This window comes from Crinia signifera, chromosome 2, assembly GCF_055691185.1.
Source record: "Crinia signifera chromosome 2, ASM5569118v1, whole genome shotgun sequence".
Classification (NCBI taxonomy): Eukaryota; Metazoa; Chordata; class Amphibia; order Anura; family Myobatrachidae; genus Crinia; species Crinia signifera.
The window spans coordinates 242,610,065-242,631,126 of NC_139218.1; the positions used below are offsets into that span (position 1 = coordinate 242,610,065).

The 21,062-nt window shown below is 42.8% G+C and overlaps 1 protein-coding gene across 2 annotated transcripts in view; it reads left to right on the top strand.

The window, feature by feature from the left end:
- MYBBP1A (MYB binding protein 1a) overlaps positions 1-21,062 on the top strand; it is a 62,241-nt gene that overhangs the window by 24,875 nt on the left and 16,304 nt on the right. The window contains exons 12-22 of one of the 2 annotated variants that reach the window (XM_083174128.1): positions 1,390-1,596; positions 2,589-2,697; positions 3,610-3,700; positions 4,406-4,557; positions 4,716-4,802; positions 5,177-5,329; positions 5,425-5,586; positions 11,282-11,439; positions 18,098-18,232; positions 19,280-19,373; positions 19,976-20,107. In XM_083174128.1, the coding sequence (XP_083030254.1) occupies positions 1,390-1,596; positions 2,589-2,697; positions 3,610-3,700; positions 4,406-4,557; positions 4,716-4,802; positions 5,177-5,329; positions 5,425-5,586; positions 11,282-11,439; positions 18,098-18,232; positions 19,280-19,373; positions 19,976-20,107 (1,480 nt within the window). Of the gene's footprint in view, positions 1-1,389; positions 1,597-2,588; positions 2,698-3,609; positions 3,701-4,405; positions 4,558-4,715; positions 4,803-5,176; positions 5,330-5,421; positions 5,587-11,281; positions 11,440-18,097; positions 18,233-19,279; positions 19,374-19,975; positions 20,108-21,062 lie in introns of both variants that reach the window. The other variant, XM_083174127.1, reaches the window with a different exon arrangement.

Sequence of the window (21,062 nt, forward strand, 5' to 3'; positions counted from 1 at the left end):
AAAGAATATAACCATAGCAAAGGCAGAGTCACTGTAAATGCTGGGAGGGTATTAGGAAAACACTGTTATATTGTTAAAAGAGAGGGGAAAGGGAGAAAAGACATAACAGATCGGATAGGAAGAATGAGGAGGGGGGAGAGGCACATAATGAAGGGAAGTAAAGAGTATTTGTAAGGGTTTAGAATACATCTTCCTAACACCTGGTGGGGTAAGTATGCTAACCATCTCCTGTCTGTAACACCTCTCTGCAGCCTAACCTTCCCCCTGGGATGTACTCCGCATCCATGCAGTGGGATGCTGATGGTCACAATACTGACTCTGGCATCCCACTTACTGCCAGTGTAGCAAATGCCAAATGTAGGCATGCGGGGAGGGTTCAGGTTAGGTTGGGGAAGTGGAAGGATAGGTTTTGCCACTAGTAGGCTGCAGGGAGGGAGGGTTAGTCTTAAGCTGTGTACACACGGTGCAATATCGCTGGCAATATGGTCGCTGAGCGACCATATTTCCAGCGATGTTTGTGCTGTAGCGATTAATCACCGGGTGCACCCTTCCGTGTTCAGCCTCCTAATGGTCACAGCTGATTTCCTCTCCCAGCAGCTCCCCCGGCAGAGTCTCCTGTTCATCAGCGACCATCTCTGACTTTAGGCTGCTGGGTGGGGGTTTAGACAGTGGTATATGGGGGTTAGGTTATGCTAGCTGGGAGGGTTAGGGTTATGCGGCAGTGATGGTGTTAGCAGGTGCCAATGGTAACTGTACTTACATGTATGAATTCCCTCCATCAGGATGCTGGCATTAGTATTTTGGCGCCGGCATCGCTGGTCATCCATATATAAATCCCTTCTCTGTTGCCATATACTACCCGGCAACTTATTTTTGTGAAGTTGATTGTCGGGATTCCAGAGCCAGATTTCTGATGGGTATCTGGATAATGTTGAGGGTTTTTGACTGCTGGTGTTCTAAGCATCAGGATGCCAACAAAATACTTTAGTATGAATAAGAAGAGCTACTGTTAACCATTTCAAGTCCAACGTCTAGTCCGGCTCAACAGCCCTAGCGCTAGTAGCAGATCCAGTGGTGATCTACTTTAAAATAAGAACATTAACATAGTTCAACATTCAATAAAGACCAATTTTGAACTAAAAAAATAAAAATGACAATCAATTTAAACATGACTGTTTAAATTGCACAAAACATTGTACTGCAAAAAGTTAAAGGAGATGCAATGAGATGTCCATCCAGGATCCATCTCACTTGTGGTAGGGAGCCGGTAATGAGGTAACAAAGACAGTTGTTTTAATGTCACAAAGGCAGGGGAAATGAAAAAAAATTGTTTGCTGAAAAATGTTATTTTCTTGAAGCTTGTTAACACTATATCTTCTTTCATGTCAGCTTGCTACTCAATCTGAATGGTCTGCCTGTGCTAGGAGAAAGTCCAGGCGGTAACAATACAAAGGAAAGGCACATAGTTGGTGTTACGGCAGATGGGAACTTGTGGATCCACTGCATGTTGACCTATGCAAACTTGCTAATGTCACGTGGAAAGGTGGTTAAAGCTCTTCAGCCATTCGATGAGGAGCAAAAGGAAGCTTGGGATAGGTAAAGACTGTTTGAATCGTACATTCTCTGATCTCATTCTCCGTGACCCCCATAGAGGGAGAATAGAATTGATATCACTGTGAGCCACCGAGCCCGCAAGGAGCTTGAATGCACTCGACTCCCTGTCAGGCTCCAGATAATCAGGATTCAGATTTCGGAAAAAATTTTGGCCTCAGAATCCAGATGTCGGAGGGTTATACCATACCCGGTCCAACAAGATACGCAACAAAGAATTAGGTAGTCAGGGTCAAAAACACAATGGGGCAGATGTATTAAGCCTTAACAAGAGATAAATGCAAGGGTTATAAGGAGAGATAAACGTCCAGCCAATCACCTGCTAACTGCCATGTTACAGGCTGTGTTTGAAAAAAGTCAGTAAGGAGCTGATTGGCTGGACGTTTATCTCTCCTTATCACCCTTGCATTTATCTCTTGTTAAGGATTAATACATCTGCCCCAATATTTGAGCAAACATCAACTTACATGAGCATATCAACAGTACAGGAGATATTTTCACTTGTTTTCTCTCCCAATGATTTCATATGAGTACACATGAAAGTGGAAAGAAAACACCCCCCCCCCACAATTTATGACACTAATAATTCCTTCCAAAAACATTGTATGCATAAGGACTGCATACAATGTGTATCAAGTGCTGTTCATTCGCCCGGGTGAGTTTGCGGGTTATCGCATGTGATACTTAGGGCCTGTACAGGTTCATTCTGATTAATTTTTTATTTTAAAAGTACTGGTATATTTCAAGTAAGAGTATTAGTATGATATGTCTCCCGTTCCTCTTCTTTAACCTTCTTGTTCTCCCACCCCCTTCAGTTTCCTTTTCTCTCCTATCCTCCATTTTTTCCTATTTCTGTTTTCTACTTGTTTTCCTCTACAAAAACTATTACAGGAACTGCTGTATAGCTAACTATCCTCCGTTTTTTATTTGTTTTTTTCTCATCTCCCCCCCCCCCCCCCCCCCCCTCCTTTTTGCAGAATGCTGCAGTATGTGAATGATCTCCAGAAGAAAACCAAAAAATCAAATAGTATGGAACTGTCGGCCTACCAGCAGTTGTTACTGTTAGTCGGAATTCATCTCTTTAAGGTTAATGCGTTTCTAATAACCATAAGCATTTGTATTTTGTGTGTGTGTGTGTGTGTGTGTGTGTGTGTGTGTGTGTGTGATTGTCCTGTTTTGTTGACTTCAGTTTCATTTTAGGTAGAAATATAACTATGTATGCAATCCTTGTATTTACATACCAAGATCCATACTTTTTCCTGCAATGTACACATGCCAAAGCCACAGTTGCTTTGTTGACATGAAATTTTGCTCTGTAATGTGCATACAGATGGAGCTGTTCCCAGCTTTGCAGGGGATGGCGGAAGAATCGCCAGCCTCCATCTGATCTGCGAAAGGGGACGTGCGCGGACAAGATGCGCGCGCGTCCCCTTCCAAAGGCGCTTCCCCCGGGTCCCCACCGCCTCCCTGCTCTCCCACCTAACCCTGTCCATCTCCCTGAAGCGGAGACGGACAGGGTTCCCGTCGACCCGCCGCCCGGAAACTGAGATGCGCGTGCGTGTAAGAGGCACGCGCGTCTCAGTCAGATGGAGCGCCTCGCCGCTGGCGGATCGCCAGCGGAGACAATCTGGCAATTCGCCAGCAAGAGGTAGGCTGGCTCCATCTGTATATGCATATTACAGATGAATACGGTACCGCCAACATCACCAATTTTCCTGTACACCTATGTGCTGTGATTTTCAGTATTGTACCAGCGGCACACAGCTATTGCCTGCAGTTTTTAAGACCCCAGCATATAGATATCTAAATGTGTTAATTTCATAAACTCACAAACAGATTAAATTAACGTTTCACTTTTATGTTTGGATTCATAAAAAGTTTTGTACCAGTTGTCCAGGTAACTGCAGTGTGTTGGAAGACATGACAGCCCTTATTCTCTTTGATACGAATGTGTCGGTAAGTGATTTTATTTTCTGTAACAGGTTTTCTTTTATTTAGACACCCGAGGAGAGTGTGGATCTGCTGAATGACATCCAGAATTGCCTGGATAAAGCGCTGAGCAAAAAAAGCAAAAAGCGAAAAACTGAAGGTTTGTCGTCATTTTATGGTTACCAGAACTGCTTCATTATAGGCAAATTCAGTAAAACAAAGTGTTTCATTTCCATGATTAATCTGTTGGTTTGCCTTATTCTGTGTAATACCTAATGTTCACAAAGTGTGCCTTCACATAGCATTACTTACATTTTTCGATTGTATGAGAAATTGGTAATATTTGAGCACTTCCATTGTGGCCTTCCTTAAGCTACCAGGGTATAGTCGTGTAAACGTAATTGGCAAACTGATTTTGTGAGACTGGCAAGATTTAAAATGAGCTAATGCTATTTATATCTATGGATAAAGTTTTTGTTCTACTAAGCCAGCCATGTTCTATGACCTCTTGCAACAAAATACATGGAGGTAAATGGCGATCATCTGTAAAATGAAATCCCTAAAATATAATTTGCTGACTATTTTTGAAACTTAATGCACATATACACTTAGTGGCCACTTGTTTAGGTGCACCTACTCAATAATGCAATTCTCTCCTAAGCTTATGTGGCAGCAACTCTAGTCGTAAAACCTGCAGACCTGTCCAAGAGGTTCTGCTGTTCTTCAGACTCAACACTAGAATGGGAATAAAATGTGCTCTTATTTTGCAATCGTGATAATGAGCTTAGATAGGACTGTGCAACACCACCATCATACAGTTACAGAACTTGGACCTTACACTGTTCTTTTTTGTTTCCCTTGAAAGATCAACAGGAGCCAGAGTGGGTGGAGGTGATGGTGGAAATTCTTCTGTCTCTCTTTTCCCAACCAAGTAGACTTTTCCGGGTGGTCTCTAGGAATGTCTTCAAGAAGATTTGCCCATTCTTGACCAAGAATGCCCTACAGTTGATCTTGAATGTATGTGACATTTCTAAATTCTATTTAATTAATGTGTATGTTCATGTAAATGTTAGAGGAAAAATACTATGGCATTGAATCCTTTGTGCCCATTGGGGCTCTTATGTGCAGTTTTACCGTGCTCACTTCCAGAATTGGTGTCTGTTCTTTAAACCCAGGTCTTTGACCCAGAAGAGGAGCAGAATGAGGAAAGTGCAATTATTGTAACTGAAGAGAAGCATCCAAAGAATTCCACCAATAGCCAGGTGTGTGTTCTGTCTTCTGTTTGTTTTATGTTTGTAATATAATGAGCGTTCTACCGTGACCACCTGCAATGGTATCTACTCTGCACCACAGTATGCTGTGCACATTGTCGACACCTTGGAAAATGCTTAAACTTTTGGTTTCTAACCAAATATGCATTTTCAAACACTATGTTGATGTTAAATTATATACTGATTTATACCATGATACCATATCACCGTGGATTTATGTCCTTTCCAATGTATCATGATTAATACCTGTTTTTGTGTTTTTTTGTGTTATGCAAATAAAAATATATATTTAAAAAAAAAAAAATTATTTTCAGTGACCAGTAAAATTCAGCTACTTAAAGACAACTTTTTTTGTAATTTGAAAGGAAATGGAGAGCAGCTCAGAGGAGGACAGCGAGGAGAGTGAAGAAGATGAGGAAGAAAACAAAGATAGTGATGATGAAGAGCAGTCAGGTGACGATGTGAATGAGGTTTTCCGTAAACAGCTGATGAGTGTTTTACAAGCAGGGAAAGCTCCGGTAAATTTTCAATAACAATTTTAACATTGAATTGCAGATGGTGTGGTTGGATAAATTAAAGAATGATCAACTTTGTTGTTTAAATATACTAGCAGGTAGAAGATAGTGACGATGACTTGGATGATGAGACCATGATGGCTCTTGATGAAAATCTCTCTGCATTGTTTGCTGAGCAGAAAAAGCGCATTCAAGCCAAAAAGGATGCAAAGGCCAAAATTCGGGAGGAGAAAATCTTACGGAAGGATTTTAAGACCAAGGTATCTAAGAATTGCCTTAAATAAATATATAAATTTGGTATGAATGAAATCCATCCTACAGCCACCAGGTGGTGTGTTTCTGGAACTATGCATGGAAGCTTTCTAGATAGATGGCCTTCCTTTTTACACCATTGTTTCTTTTTCCTTTATCTAGCAGGGGATACTAGAATGCAGTTAAGTGGGTATAGAATGGGTAGTCACCCGGAGCTGGCACTTAAAGACTTTTAGACAGTGTGATAGCCCCTCCCCCTTCTATGCACCTCCCAAACCAGTCTAAGATTAATGCCTTGGGTAGCTGGTACTGTTTCTGCAGGCTCCTTCTGGTAGGCATATATGTATAGTATAGTGAATGCTGCAATCAAAAGAAGATGCTGCAAGTTTCACCACCCAGGAAGAAAAATGTACGTCAGAGCACAGTGCATGGGGGATCCCAGAGTGAGAGTCCGCCTTCGGTCATTTCTAGGCACATGGGAGTCCTCTTGCAAGGACTCCTGGCTGCAGGATTTCATTCTAGAAGGATACAGACACGTGGTTTTTTTTATCCTCCTCCCTCATCAGATTTTCAACACAGGGTTGCCAACCTCGACACAAGAGTATTGCTCTTAAAAAAAAAAAAAAAAAAATGCAATTTTCAAACTTCTTCTGGACGGAGTGATTATTCCTGTTCCAGTCATTCAGAGAAAACAAATCTTTTATTCAAGTCTTTTTCTTGGTAAGGCTTATCCTAAATAGGAAGAATCTCGACGAACACAACGAGTTCCTAGTATCCCTGGACATCAAGGATGCATACTTTAATATCCCGATATTCCTTCTACATCAGAAGTTTTTTAAGATTTGCAGTAAAGGACGATCATTATAAACTCCAAGCCTTACTCTTCGTGCTGTCTATGGCTCCCAGGGTGTTTACAATGATGACGGTCATGATGACCCTATTAAGGCTTCAGGGAATCACGATTATTCCTTATCTAGACAATATCCTTCTAAAGTCTCCCTCAGCAAGTTCCCAACTACATTAGTTGCCGACAACTCAGTGGATCTTTCTCTGACACGGTTGGATTTTCAATTATCCAAAATCACACTTGCAGCCTACCCAGAGACTGCTATTCCCCGGATGATTCTGTATAATGCACAATGAAGATTTTTTTTCCCCCCACAAGAAATACAAACGACCCTTCAGGCATTGGTAAGGCAGGTGTTACTACACAGATGGGAGTCAGGAAACCTATGCAACAGATTGCTCGGCCAGATGGTGGCAGCCTTTGAAGCGATACCATATGGCCGATTTTCATTCCAGGGTTTTCCAACTTGACCTGTTTTAAAAATGGTCAGGTTCACACCTGTAACTTCATCAGGAAGTGCCTCTAAATGCCAAGACCCCGTCAGTCCCTTCTTTGGTGGTAACAATCCAGCCACCCGTTCCATGACCGACCGTGCAGGGTCTGGAATTGGACTCTAACCACAGATGCCAGCCTAAACGGCTGGGGAGCGGTGACGTCCGGGGCACACTTTCAAGGTATGTGGACTCAAAGTAAACTAATTGGAGTTGAGAGCAATTTTTTTTAGCCCTACATCAGGCACAATATCTCTGCAGGACGGAGCAATTAAAGTACAATCATACAATGGCAGTGGCATACATCAACAAAGGAGGCACAAGGAGTCGAGCAGCCATGAGAGAACCATTGCGGATTCTCGGATGGGCAGCGAATCATGCACAGTGTATATCAGTGATATTCATCCCAGCTTTAGACAACTGGGAAGCCGACTATCTCAGCCGTCAGGTTGTGGACCCTGGGGTCTGTACACCCCCAGGTATTCCAGTTGTTGACCCAGAAATGGGGCATTCCTCAAAGCAAACCTGGTGGCCTTCAGAGAAGTCTTTCCAGATTTAGGGGATTATTCTGGTTGATGCGCAAGGCTGCAAATTCACAGCCTTGCGAGTCCACCAAACCCCGCCTTGCAAAATTTTGGTTGGCGCCACTTTTTTGCAAAGGGTGACTCACTTGCAGGGGCCTGCGAATGGATGTTACGCAATAACATTCATTCGTAGGGTAGGGGGAACCTCCCACATCTTTCGATTGTTGCCAACCATCGAAAGATGTGGAAGGTGCATGCATATGAAAGGTCTGAGCAACCTTACATATGCGTGCATGCTGGGGAGGAAATGGGCGGGCAGCTAACATCCGGTGATGTCAGCTGCCCCCCACCACACCCGCATCACGGCCTCATTATCATTAGAACACCAGCATTCGTTTGGGAATGCCCATTAAACTCTGGGCATTCCAATATGGTAATAGGGCTGCCCGGCGCCCCTCTCCGCCTCACGCCTGCACACTAACAAAACATTGGTCCCCGTGCGAACGGACCTGAATAAGGTCCTTAAAGTGTCTTTGTATAACGGCATGGATGTTGAGAGGGCTATCTTGAAAAAGGGGAGAATGCCATCTTTGGTTACCCCTACGATGCTTAAGGCTCGAAAGGAGGTCACTTCACTCCATTACTAACAGATTTGGAAGGCTTACATCTCCAGGTGTGAAATAAAAGGATTTAGGGGGGTATTCTGGTTCACTCCTGGCAAATTCCTTCTTAGATGGACAAAACCATGTGCACTATAGGTGGGATAGATGTTACTTGTGTAGAGAGAGAGTTAGATTTGGGTGGGGTTTTACTTCAAAGTGAGATCTAGATTGGTGTAAAAATTAAATAATGCAGTCAGTATTTTCCTTGCACAGAAACAAAATAACTCACCCAAATCTAATTCTCTCTGCACATTTTACATCTGCCCCCCTGCAGTGCACATGGTTTTGTCCATCTAAGAAGGAATTTGCCAGAAGGAGTTAACCAGAATAAACCCCTTAGTCCTCTCACTTTCTAAACATTACATATTATTATGTTTCTTCAAGCGTGTTTGTCTGAAGGTCTACGCCTTGTTTCCCTAAAAGCCCAAGCATCCGCCCTTTCAATTTTCTTTGCTAAAAAGTTTGCTCTCCTATCGGATATAAAAAAACTTTTTTCAGGGAGTACTTTGATTTCAGCCTCCATTTGTGGCTCCCACAGAACCATGGGATGTGGATTTGGTTCTTCGCTTTTTGCGATCCTCTAGTTCAGTGGTTCCCAACCCTGGTCCTCATGTATCCCCCAACAGTGCACGTTTTCCAGGTCTCCACACAGAATCACAGACAAAATAATTAGCTCCATCTGCGATCTTTTAAAATGTGTCTGAATAATGAGTGCACCTGCCAGGTGACCTGGAAAACGTGCACTGTTGGGGGTACTTGAGGACCAGGGTTGGGAACCACTGCTCTAGTTTGAGCCATTGGAATCGGTGGCAATATAATACCTATTCTGGAAGGTGGCTCTGCGTCTGGCATTGGCCTTAGCAAGACGAGTTTCAGAACTAGGAGCTCTCTTGTAAATCTCCATATCCGAATTTCCATCCTGACAGAGCATAACTCAGAACCAAGATGTCGTTTCTTCCTAAGGTGGTCTCGAATGTTCACATTAATCAGACTATTGTTCCAGTTCTCCCAGAAGATTCTCCTGACTTTAGGTCCCTGGAAGTGGTCAGGGCTCTCAGAATCTATGTTGCTAGAACAGCTTATTTCAGGAAGACTGAATCTCTGTTCATTAAGTATGATGCCGTACGTCCAGGTTGTCTGGCCTCAAAACAGACTATAAGGAGGTGGAGTAGGTTTACAATTTATAAAGCTGGAACCTTCCTGGGCGCCAGCTCAAGCAGTCTCCATAGAACAATTGTGTAGTGCGGCAATGTGGTCTAGCTGCAATACCTTTTTAAAGTGTTACAGGTTTGACACTTTTGCAAGTTCTACTTCGCGATTTGGGCGAGTTGTATTGCAAAGTTTTTTAGTGTACTCCCACCAAGTTTGGGAGCTCTTTGACATCCCCACTGTCACTGCATTCCAGTATCCACTCCTAGATGAAAGCGAAAATGAGATTTTGGTAGCTACCAGTAAATCCTTGTCTCAGAGTCAGCAGTGGATACTGGACGCCAGCCCAGCACAGTTCTTTTTGCCTTGGTGTTTAAATGTTTGTTTTTGAATAAAGTTGTTTTTTATTGATAAGAATAAACATGGTACAGCGTGATCAATACATTGCATAGTTATGAAGTGTATATATCTTCATACTTGACAAACATGGAGATACAACATATCCAATAAATACCATCACGTTTTTAAATGTTTTTTTTAGTTCTTCATGTTAACTGTTTATTATGTTTACTGTGTGTGGTCTCTTCTTCCTTAATTATTCTTCAGCTCCTCTTGACATGGTTTTCTTAGACTAGATTGTAAGGGGTATAGAAGAGGGAGGAGCTATCGCACTGACTAAAATCCTTTGGGGAGTATTCAATGACAATACTCGGCATGTGCAGCGAATTCTGTTTAGGATTCGCTGCACAGTTGCCGTGTTCGAGGGCTGGAGCCTTCGCTGTCAACGTATTCAATGCCGCAGGGGCTCGCTGCCCCTGACGGCGATTCTTAACCCCGCAGGGAGCCGGGGGATGGCGGCAGGCATGGAGATGGAAGTCTCCCTGCCTGCCCCAGAATGTATGGGGGGGGGGGCTCTCCGGGATCCAGGCAGCACAAGTTGCCCCCCCCCCGGGAGAGCTAGCACTGCACCCGATCGTGCATATGTAATGATCGGGAGCAGTGAATATATGAATCTCTAATGAGCCGTTCTCGGCCTCCTGCTGGCTGTTATGTGTAAAAAACAAACAAACAAAAAACAATTTTAAACTACATTTATATTAATGTGCTGTAAGCACATGAATAAAAATAGCATGCCCCTTCACATAATAAAATTCCTGATTTTTTTTGACACCAAAAAAAAAAAAAATCCTTTTTTAAAAGTTCACATTCCAGTTCACCATAAAAAGATGTCGATTGGTACACGGTGAGACACGGCGAAAATCACTTAGATAGCAATTCGCTATCTGATCATTGAATACACTCATGGCGAAACACATTGAAAAACCACAGCGAATTGTGGTGACTATCAAATGGTGAATTGTCCGTCATTCACTGTTCGCCGTCGGCGAATATTGCACGTTGAAAAGATTCACCTTAGAGCATGAAAATAGCACACATTCCCCGTAGAACATGGCGAATCAGCCTCATTGAATACTGCCCTTTAAGTGCCAGATCCAGGTGACATTCTATACCCACTGTAACTGCATCCCAGTATCCCCTTACTGACTGAGAAAAGGATTTATTGGTAGGTACCAAAATCCCTTTTTTTTTCAAGCAATACTCGGTTAATGAAATAAGAATAAAGTAGGAAATTTGTGCCAAATACATACATTGATGTAAACTGCAACTGCTCTGAGCACCTGTAGTTGGCGATAGAGCGCCAGCCTTGGTGGTTAATGTGTATTGTTGGTGATCAGTTTCTCATTTATACCATTACCTTAATTTACTATTGGCTGGAATACGTGATCTGATGGACACTTAAACTGTTTAACCATAACTTTATTTACTATAGATCAATATGTTTGCTTTTACATAACGTTGATCTCTGGTCCTGAAGAACAGGGCCCTGCTTTCTTGGATCTCTTAAGTTTTCCGATATGTTGACCTTGGATCATCTTGATGGTGAAAGCATTCAGCAACAGTTTAAATTCAGTTGTGTTTAATTATTAGTCTGAGTCTGAATTCTTAGTTACAGCTTTTATTTTGTACAGGTACTGGACTTGGTTGATGTGTTTGTGAAGAAGCAGTCCGACAGTCCACTGGTGTTTAGTGTCATTGAGCCCTTGGTTTCTGTAATAGAACAGAGTATGAATGCTGAGTCCAGCCAACAGGAGCAGGACTTCCTTCGCAAAACAGCAGACATTTTCATGTAAGTATGCCCAGATTTCAGATACCCAGTCGAAAAATTCTATTAATTTGTAGCCTGTAGGAAGCATAACAAAGAGGCAGTCCTGATATCGATATATGTCTATACTGCCGACTGGTTGTCTCTTGTCATGTTTTTTGGGTACTTGTTTCCTAGCACGGCCACAATCTTTGGGATCGTGTACCTTTAAGTTAAGGTACACGATCCCCGCGATGGACCCGATTTCCTTTGAAATCAGGTCCATTTTGCCGGCAAAGGAAAAATCGGGGGCATCGCGTCGGTCGGGACCATTAACATTGGTCCCGACGCGACCGACGCGATGCCCCCGATTTTGCCATAGGCTTCAATGTTAAAATATTTTTTAACATTGAAATCAGGAGCATCGCGTCGGTCTTGTGCCATTATAATGGCACAAGATGAGATGGACTTGATTTAAGTCCTTCTCACATAGGGAAAAATGTGAAATGGTCCAATATGACCCATTTCACATTATATATGGCCCCGTCGTCACCCCACGATAGACGCCAACCCAAAGCGTGGCGAGCGGCGGCGGTGCGCGTCCTCCGACCTTTTCATTCCCCTACTATCCACGTCGGCGTGGAGTTGAGAACATATAGTGTGGCGAGCGCAGCGAGCGGACGCGTATACCTGTGAAGTTATACGCGTCCCCTCGCGGAGCTCGCTACGCTCGCCACGCTTCGGGCTCGGTGGCTCGCTTCGCTCGCCACACTATATATTCTCAACTCCAAGCCGAAGTGGATAGTAGGGGAATGAAAAGGTCGGAGGACGCGCACCGCCGCCCCTCGCGGGCTCGCTTCGGGTTGGCGTCTATCGTGGGGTGGGGTTCACGGGGTTAAATTTGGGGGTCTAGGGAATATTTTACATTGAATCCAATGTAAAATCGGGTCCCAGGGACCCTATTCACATTTGATTCAATTAAAAAATCGGGTCGGTCGCGTCGATCGCATCGCATGCGATGCGATCGACGCGATTTTTCCGACACGACCACCCCGATGGAAATCGGTGTGGCCGTGCTAGGAAACAAGTACCGTTTTTTTGTTACCCTCCCTCCACCTTAATAAGATTTTCCTTTACCATTTTTTATTCTGCACCTGACACTGTGGTGGGAATTCCTCACTGGTTCAGAATAGACAGCCTGGCAGCCAATCAAATTAGCTACCGAGCATTTGCAGAAAAGTTACTACAGACCTGGCCACATTGATAACGGAACCAGTCCATTGCTGTGTTGTCACTAGGCACTTAGAATGCAACAAACTAATGCTGGGTACAGAACAGAACATTTTGGGCTCAATTCCCCCATTTCCTACGTGTCTAAGACCGATGTATGTAAAAAGAACAGAATTGTACATGTTTCTGATCCGATTATGATCAGCTGCACGTACCTGCCGGCCGTTTGGTCGTTTTGGGGATTTTACTTTATGCGCTAAAGATTCCTCATCTACATTGTGCGACCATCGTACGGTTTCAGGAAATCATTTCATGATCGTCACGCGACCGTGGGCATTCCGGTGATGAGCCTACATTAGATGGCTTGTGAAAATTTTATAACATTTGTGATAGATAGCTAGAATCCCCCTATCATCGATCCCCCTGGGAATTCTTAAAAGATCCTATGTGTAGTGTTCCACACCTTAGACATCCTCATCTTTTATGTCGTTGGGAGTGATATGGATTGTTTGATGTGCAATTTATTTAACTCAGTGCTAGTCTGTTTTACCATATAGTAATACCATTGCGAATAGTGAACTCTTCAATATATGTGTATTTTTGTATTGTATTATTTTAATATGGTTTAATATTATTTGGGTACAGAGCATCATTCAGGAGAATAATAACGGTTTCATTGACGGTGTGATACCTTTATTAAGGAAGGCAAGGACACTTGATGTAATACTTTGTATGGATACAGCATTGTTATGTTGTACATGTGTCACTTTTCATAAAAAACTAAATTCAATAAAAAAGATTGATTTCAAACTTAGATGGCTTATGGTGACAACACGCTAAAAGATGGCTATTCAACCATAAAATGTATGATCAGTGGAGCGAGGGGTAGATGTTACAACACTTTTTATGGGGGAGAAGTGGTATCCGTGCATATTATTATCATCACATATGCTGCTTCTCACCATGTAGTACAGTGGCAATATGTGCAAGCTGTCCCTTATCTTACAAATAGCATCTCTGATAAATGACATCACACTGATGTGTGGGACGCTGTAAGAACGGTGAGTAGCACTTAAGGCCCCCATACATTAGGCCGACTTGTCTGAAAGACAAGTCGGACCTAATGTCCTCTGAGCTCCTCCGGCAGCTCCCCGGGAGAGCTCACTACGATTTGGCACTTGATGTGCTATTTTTCACATGTGATAAATTGCATGCGATTTATCCCATGTAAATTCCCGGGGAGCTGCAGGGGGTCTGGACTCCGAGCTGGATGGGGTCCAGGGCGGGCAGGAGTCTCCACAGTGTCCGGCTGGATGGTCACTGTGGAGACCGTGCGGTCAGCGGCGGCAGTGGTTTGAACTATAGGCTGGCCGCTGAGAGAGGATGCGCTCTCAACCAATCAGCGACCTCGTTGATGATTGGCTGGGAGCGCTCTCTCCCTCAGCCAATCAGCGGCAGGCCTATCGTTTGAATTGTTTTCAAAACACTGCCGCCGCTGACCAGCGCAGTGTTTCTGCAGAGCCGCCCCGGACCCTGCACTTGCCGCCCACCCCGCCGCCCCACTACCACTACAGACTAGGTCCCAGGTCGGGTGATCGGACGTGCAGCATGTCCGACCACCCGATGCAGATCCAATGCGCATGGGACCGCGCATCGGATCTGAGGGGGCATCAAAACTAGCCGATTGTGGTCTGATTTCGGCCAGATCCGACTGATCTGGCCGAAATCGGACCAAAATCGGCTAGTGTATGGGCAGCTTTAGCTGTTCCAACATCTGCAGCTATCTATTTAGACACCTGCAGCTGTCATTGCCCCATTCACAGCTGCTATAATGCTATAATCTGCCTGCTGCTGCCAGCACTGGGCGGCATATGGGAGATCTGCACAGTAGAGCCGGTTGGAACGAGAGACACAAGAAGAGAAATGCCACACGATTAGTGCCTGGCAATACATTTACCCCAGAATCACTAAAATACATTTATTGATCTCAAGAGAGCCATGATACACTACTATAGCAGCCACTGACTGACTGAGCGGTCAGCCAGAAATGATCAAAATCCAAGCAGATGTCTGTTAAACACAACTATCTTTCATGGATCCCCAGCACTGAGTGAGTGTCCTTATAATGTAACACAAGAGGACAGTTATGGTATAAAACATAGACTGACTCATGACAGACAGTCATATTGTCGACCAGTCACAAGGTCGACAGGGTCTAAAGGTCGACATGAGTTTTTAACGTTTTTATGGTGTCTATGTCGACATAGGCTGACATAGACACTGTCCAAGTGTACCGCGTCCCCTCGCATGGCTCACTGCGCTAGTCATGCTTCGGGCTCAGTGCCTCGCTACACTCGGCACACTATTTTATTCTCCCTCCAAGCACTAGTGGATGGTAGGGCATGAAATGCCACAGTCGGCTGAAAATTTTGTTAATAAAGGCATGTCGGCCTTTTCCCTGTCGGCCAAGAGTCAGTCTAAGATCAGTCCGGATACCCAAGAGGACCATGAGTTGCTGGGAAGTAGGGACAGTTTTGGCATTTTGTAAATTGTCATTGTATTGCTTTATAAATTTTAATAGCATTCCCAATGGAATACAGGTTGCGTATCCCATATCCAAAATGCTCGGGACCAGGAGAATTTTGTATAATGGATTATTCCGTATTTGGAATATTTTAATATTTCAATGATGTATTTTGAAGTATCTTGCATTTCTGCTGTATAAACACATCAACCACATAAAATACACACAAATATATTTTATTTGTTCAAAAAAACAAGGTTTCAAAACATGAAACAAAGTTTCTGTACTATCTCCGATATTGATTTTGAATGCCAAGCAATCATTGTCTTGTACATATATAGTGCCAGTTACATATCATGTCCTCAGTAGTGCTGTTACAGATGTCCCCAGTGAGTTTTTTGGAAAAAAAAAATAAAATTTTCCCCACTTTTTGGAATGTATGGTTTATATAATATATAATTCGGATACAGGATACTCAATCTGTAGTACTAATAAAGTGTCATTAATAAACATAATCAATAATTTGAGAAGCTTACTCATTTTCACCTGATTTTTTCCTTCAAGAAAACCATTTGATAATTATCAGTTTTACATTTTCCAGAAGTATCAAATTAAGCTATTAGTCAGTATAGAGGGAGAGGGAGACCTAGAAAGATTGTCTCCTCACAGACACTCACATATACCATTGCAGGTGCATCTTACAAATCATCGTTGGATATCAGCGGTGATAATCAAATTAATGGAGGAATTATAACAATTTAGAGCAGGCATGTCCAACCTGCAGCCCTCCAGCTGTTGTGAAACTACACATCCCAGCATGCCTTTCAATAGTTTTAGCATTCCCTAATAGCAATACTATGGCAAGGCATGCTGGGATGTGTAGTTTTACAACATCTGGAGGGCCGCAGGTTGGACATGCCTGATTTAGAGCATGCTGTGGATACAGAAGCCCTATCAGTCCCATGTTTATCATAGGTTTTGAAAGCCATACCTGATATGGTGAACAGGGTTTTCCTCCAAAAATGAGTTTCAGTACTTTATTTGCATTCTTATGGGACTGGATGTGAATTTTTTTCTCCATTCTAGATTGGTCTTTGCACTCATTCACGCACCCTCATGTTGCTCTTTTCTATTTTATTCCATGTAACATTGACTTACTTTTGAAAACCAATTCGCTGGAGTGACTGGTGCTTTGGCTTCTTAGCATAATATATAGATTACAAGTAATCACCATGTGCCGCCAGAGTGCTTTCACAAATTGTGTAATTAGCATAAAATAATGGGGAAACTACATGATGAGCCAGTTCAGCTTATAACATCATAGTGACCAGACGACTATGAAAAGGAAGAAAGCTTACGTTAGCTTATCATTAATGCCATGTTTTTGAGCTTTTTAGAAAATATTGCACTTACTACATGACAGTCTAATTCTCTATGGGTAAAGCCATGTTTCCAGACCTTCAGAGCTGTCTTTTATACCTTCCCCTCACAAAAAGTTATGTTCAGAACTTTGTTTTCTTAAAATAGAAGAAACAAAAAAATTGTTGCCTTGGTGTTTTTGAAATGTTGAGCACTGATTGTAAATCCAGGTCCATTATCACAAAATCTGCCCATACCAGGGCTGATAAAGAGTAGGTTTTGAAAAACTAGGCTAAGGGTTTTGCTTTCAATAATTTTGCAGTAACATGATTAAAATACAGTAAAAATATTGGTCTTTCCCCACAGCGCTAGTGTGCAAACTTACATTGACCATGGGCTGGCTTTGTAGCAAGGTGCCAATCCTTAACAGTCTCCAGTATGTAGACACATACCTGGTATTATATTCGTATGTTTTACTGAAGTGTTTGTTATAAATAGAGATGCAAGTGTGTGTGTATATGGCTAATACAGTATTTAGTTACGGCCGATCAAAAACCGGGGGTAATTGTATCACCACAGGGCTGTTGTATTAGCCCCGATAACTTGGCGCAAGCCACGGCTTATCAGGAATTTTGTTTGACCTGCCTCCAGAGTGCAAAACAAGATCCCTGAAAAATCCCAGTATTTGTTTATGAAAACCGGTCTTTTTTTTTGGCTTCTGTGAAAACGGGATTTTGTGGGTGCATTTTTATTTTTCTTTTTTTTTTTAAATACACTTGATTTTTTGCAGGTAATAGAATATCTGTCCATGACTGATAATTTGACACAATACGTATATCCTGTATACCTTTCTTCACAACAAATATGATAGATTTTGTGGTCCATATAGAGCAATGATGGCTAACCTTGACACTCCAGCTGTTGTTGAACTACGCATCCCAGCATGCCCTGCATCAGTTTTAGCATGGCCAAATAGCAAAACTGTAGCAGGGCATGCTGGGATGTCTAGTTCAACATCTGGAGTGTCTAGGTTAGCCATCACTGATATAGAGTATGGTATGTAGTGTTCTGATTTATATTTTTAGTGTTCACTCTAGGAGTGACACCGGGCAGGGCGCTGGGGGGCGGACCGGGCACGCCGACGTCACAGCTGGGGGTGTGCCCGGGCTGCCGACGTCATGAAAGGGGCGTGCCCGGGCCGCAGACGTCATGAAGGGGGTGTGCCCTGGCCGCCGCCGTAATGAAAGAGGCGTGCTTGGGCCGCCATTGTCATCAAAGGGGGCGGGCCCAGCCGCCACAGTCATCAAAGGGGCCCGGCCCCTCCGAATCCACTGTGCTGCCGGGGAAGCGACAGGCATCGCCGTCAACGGCGACGCTGGGCTTCCCCGTGAGGCTGTTTTAGTGGGGCGCTGCGAGACGGGCAGGGCGCATTTTGCCCTTTAAAAATCGGGCAGGGCACAGCGCCCTCTAAAACAGCCTAGCGGGAACACTATATTTTTCTATAAAACAAGGTGAAAGCTCTCTATAGATTGCACAAGTCCGTTAATACTCTGTTTTCTCTCTCTCTTTTTGTTCTCTCCATTAATTTAGGAATGATTTGTGCAAATGCAAACGGTACTGTAAAGATGTGTCAGGGCTAAAGGATGAGCTGCATGATATGATGGCGCGGCTAGTAAAGAGAGCTGGCAAACAGAGCGACTCCTCTGTGGCTCTGTATTGTTTCAGGTAAGGTAGAGATCTGTTGATACTATTCATTCAGTAATACACTGCGAACATTAGGATCAGTTAGGAGAGCTTTGGGGCTAATGATGTATTTTACTGTACTGTAAACTATTCACAATATATGACTCAATTAAACTGATTTGGTGTCACATAATTTGGGCATTTGTTAATTATCACAACAGTAATTACTTAGGAAAAATCACTTCACAGAAAGGGTAGTGGACAAGTGGAATAGCCTTCCATCAGAGGTGGTAAAGGCTAAGACAGTAGAACAATTTAAACATGCTTGGGATAGGCATATGAATATCCTTACAATGAAATAAGGATCAAATAGAGTTTGAGGTAACATATGGTTTAACAAGGTCAGACTAGATGGACCAAATGGGTCTTATCTGCCATCACATTCTATGTTTCTAGTATTATATAGGTTATTAGGGATACCCCTCTAGATGCAAGTTTAAAGCTTTTTACTCTTGAAATGAAAGCTCTGCACTATGAAAGGTATCTAGAAGGCCCCAGCAGTCTGTTTTACCCTTTGTAATTAATGGACTATTTCTATTTGAGCACTGTTCTGGAATGAATACAGATAGAACAATGATTTTAATGTTACAAGCAGTATGTACTTTGTTTATAACCTTGCAGATGTTTGTCATAAGGTACTTTGTCCCTGTTTTTTTTTAAAGGGAAAAAAAAATGTCCTCTCTTCCACCTGGGCAATGCAGGAGAATGTGGTATCTAGAGTCTCCGTTACTTGTAGTATAGCATTGCATTAGTAAGTGCCAGACTTTCTCATGTTTCTGGTGAGCATTGTGGTAATACCAGCAGGTCCATAATGCAATTCATGGGCTGAGTATATTATATTTTACGTTAAAATAAGTGGCTCTGTAACCATTGCCCAGTTTCTCCCATAGGATTCGGAGAAAAGGATTTGAGGTTTTTTTTTTTTCTTTACCCTCTTTACAATGTGTCTTGGTATTCCTTAAATGGTATACTTTTTATGAGTGCAACTTCTTGAATGTGTCATAATTTTGTTAATTGACTTATGTGCAGTGCTTCATTATACCTGTTCAAAGTACTGAAGGGCAGTGTGGCTAACCAGTCAGCGGCAGAGGACAAGAGAAGTAGTGGGGACACATCTGACCAAGTAAGTGATAAACACCCTAAAAAATATGTTTGTAAAAATGTTAGTGCTGGTGGCATTTTGTGCAATGGGTGACCAGATCTACAGGATACATTGAGATCTTTGAAGCACTATTGTAGCTGTTCTAACTAATACAATTAACGAACTCATTTAATACTAAGAATCGAAGATTCAGTGTCGCCCTAATGAGGTACAGGAAGTACAAAATTCCATCATGTCCCACAGTGTTCCCGGTCTGAATTGGTTAAAATCTACCACAAGTAGTCCAAGGAAGGACTGCCGGTGAACTGGCGACAAGGTCATTGGTAACTAAAGCTTATTGATGCATATGGGGAGTGAAGGCTAAAAGGCTTGGCCCTATCCCATACTAGTAGTAGAGCTTTATGTAGTAGAGGGTGTTGTCCGGGTTATTCCCAAAGATGGAATCAACCTCATTCTAAAACGTTCTACCGGTAATTTAGCTTTAATAACAACTGAAGCTTTTTAAGAATTCATAAATTATGAAACAAGCACACTTATTATTATTATTATTATTATTATTATTATTATTATTATTGCTTTATCTTCTTTGGTATAATTTTCTATTATTTGGAATTGTTTTGCAGGGTACTTGTCTGGGCTGCTTGGACCTTCATCAGGTCACCCTCCTCTATCAAGAAGCATTGCGAGAGTTCATGACCAAGAGAAATAGCCCCCTCACTGCAGCGATGTTTCTAGATCTGTTTAATCGCTTTCCAGTAAGTATATGGGACCATCTAGCAATTATTTTTAATGATTATAAAAGTCTTTAAGTATAAACTAGCTGATCTAATTTATTTAGTAACACTTACCAATCTGTATAGACAAGTCTTAGGGGCCTATTTAAGAAGGATCACATATACCATGCGAGCCGGCTTGCATTGTAATATTTCAATCCTATTGGGGGTGTGTATCTTCCTGCACACACAGGGACAAAGCTCAGCCGGGTCCTTGGGGGGGGGGGGGGTCTTCATATCAGTGGTTAGTGCTGACCCACTGCCAACCCTTCTGATCCTCTGCCAACCCCGCTGACCACACTGCCCAGCTGGAAGTGTGGTCTGTAGCCAATAGGCTACAATGGCTACCGCCACCTCAGAATGGTGGTAGCCCAGGGTTCCAATGCGATGCTGCTCGATATTGATATATCGGACAGCAATGAATCACCCATAGTAACTATGGGCGATGGGGCTGCTGGTGAAGCAGGAGGGATGGCAGCAGGGATGCTGCCATCCCTCCTGATACATTCTATGGATACTTAAAATTTGCGGCTAACCCTAAAAATTGGTGTTTTTGGCAATTTAGCCGCAAATATTAAATGATAAATGAGCCCTTTAGTTTTTATCACTACTAGTATAGTACTTATTTTGGCAGTCTTGGAGCAAAGTTTTTGTTCATGGTGGAGCCACTGCCTTGTTAAGAGGCAGGGAACCCTTTACACTCAAATATCTATCGTCCCTTATTATTGAACAATTTAAGTTCTTTAGGCCGTCACTTTTCTATGTCTGATGTAAGATGGGTAGGCTTCCCTATCGGCATCTCACTCTACTTCTGTCTATCCATTGTGCTGATTGCAATCCTCGTTTGAGGCTGTCTTTCCTACTGCCCCATAAAGCTCGTAGTGGTCCTTATTTGGAGCAGGTACAGGTGGACTTTGTGTGCCTAGTCTTTGCCTGG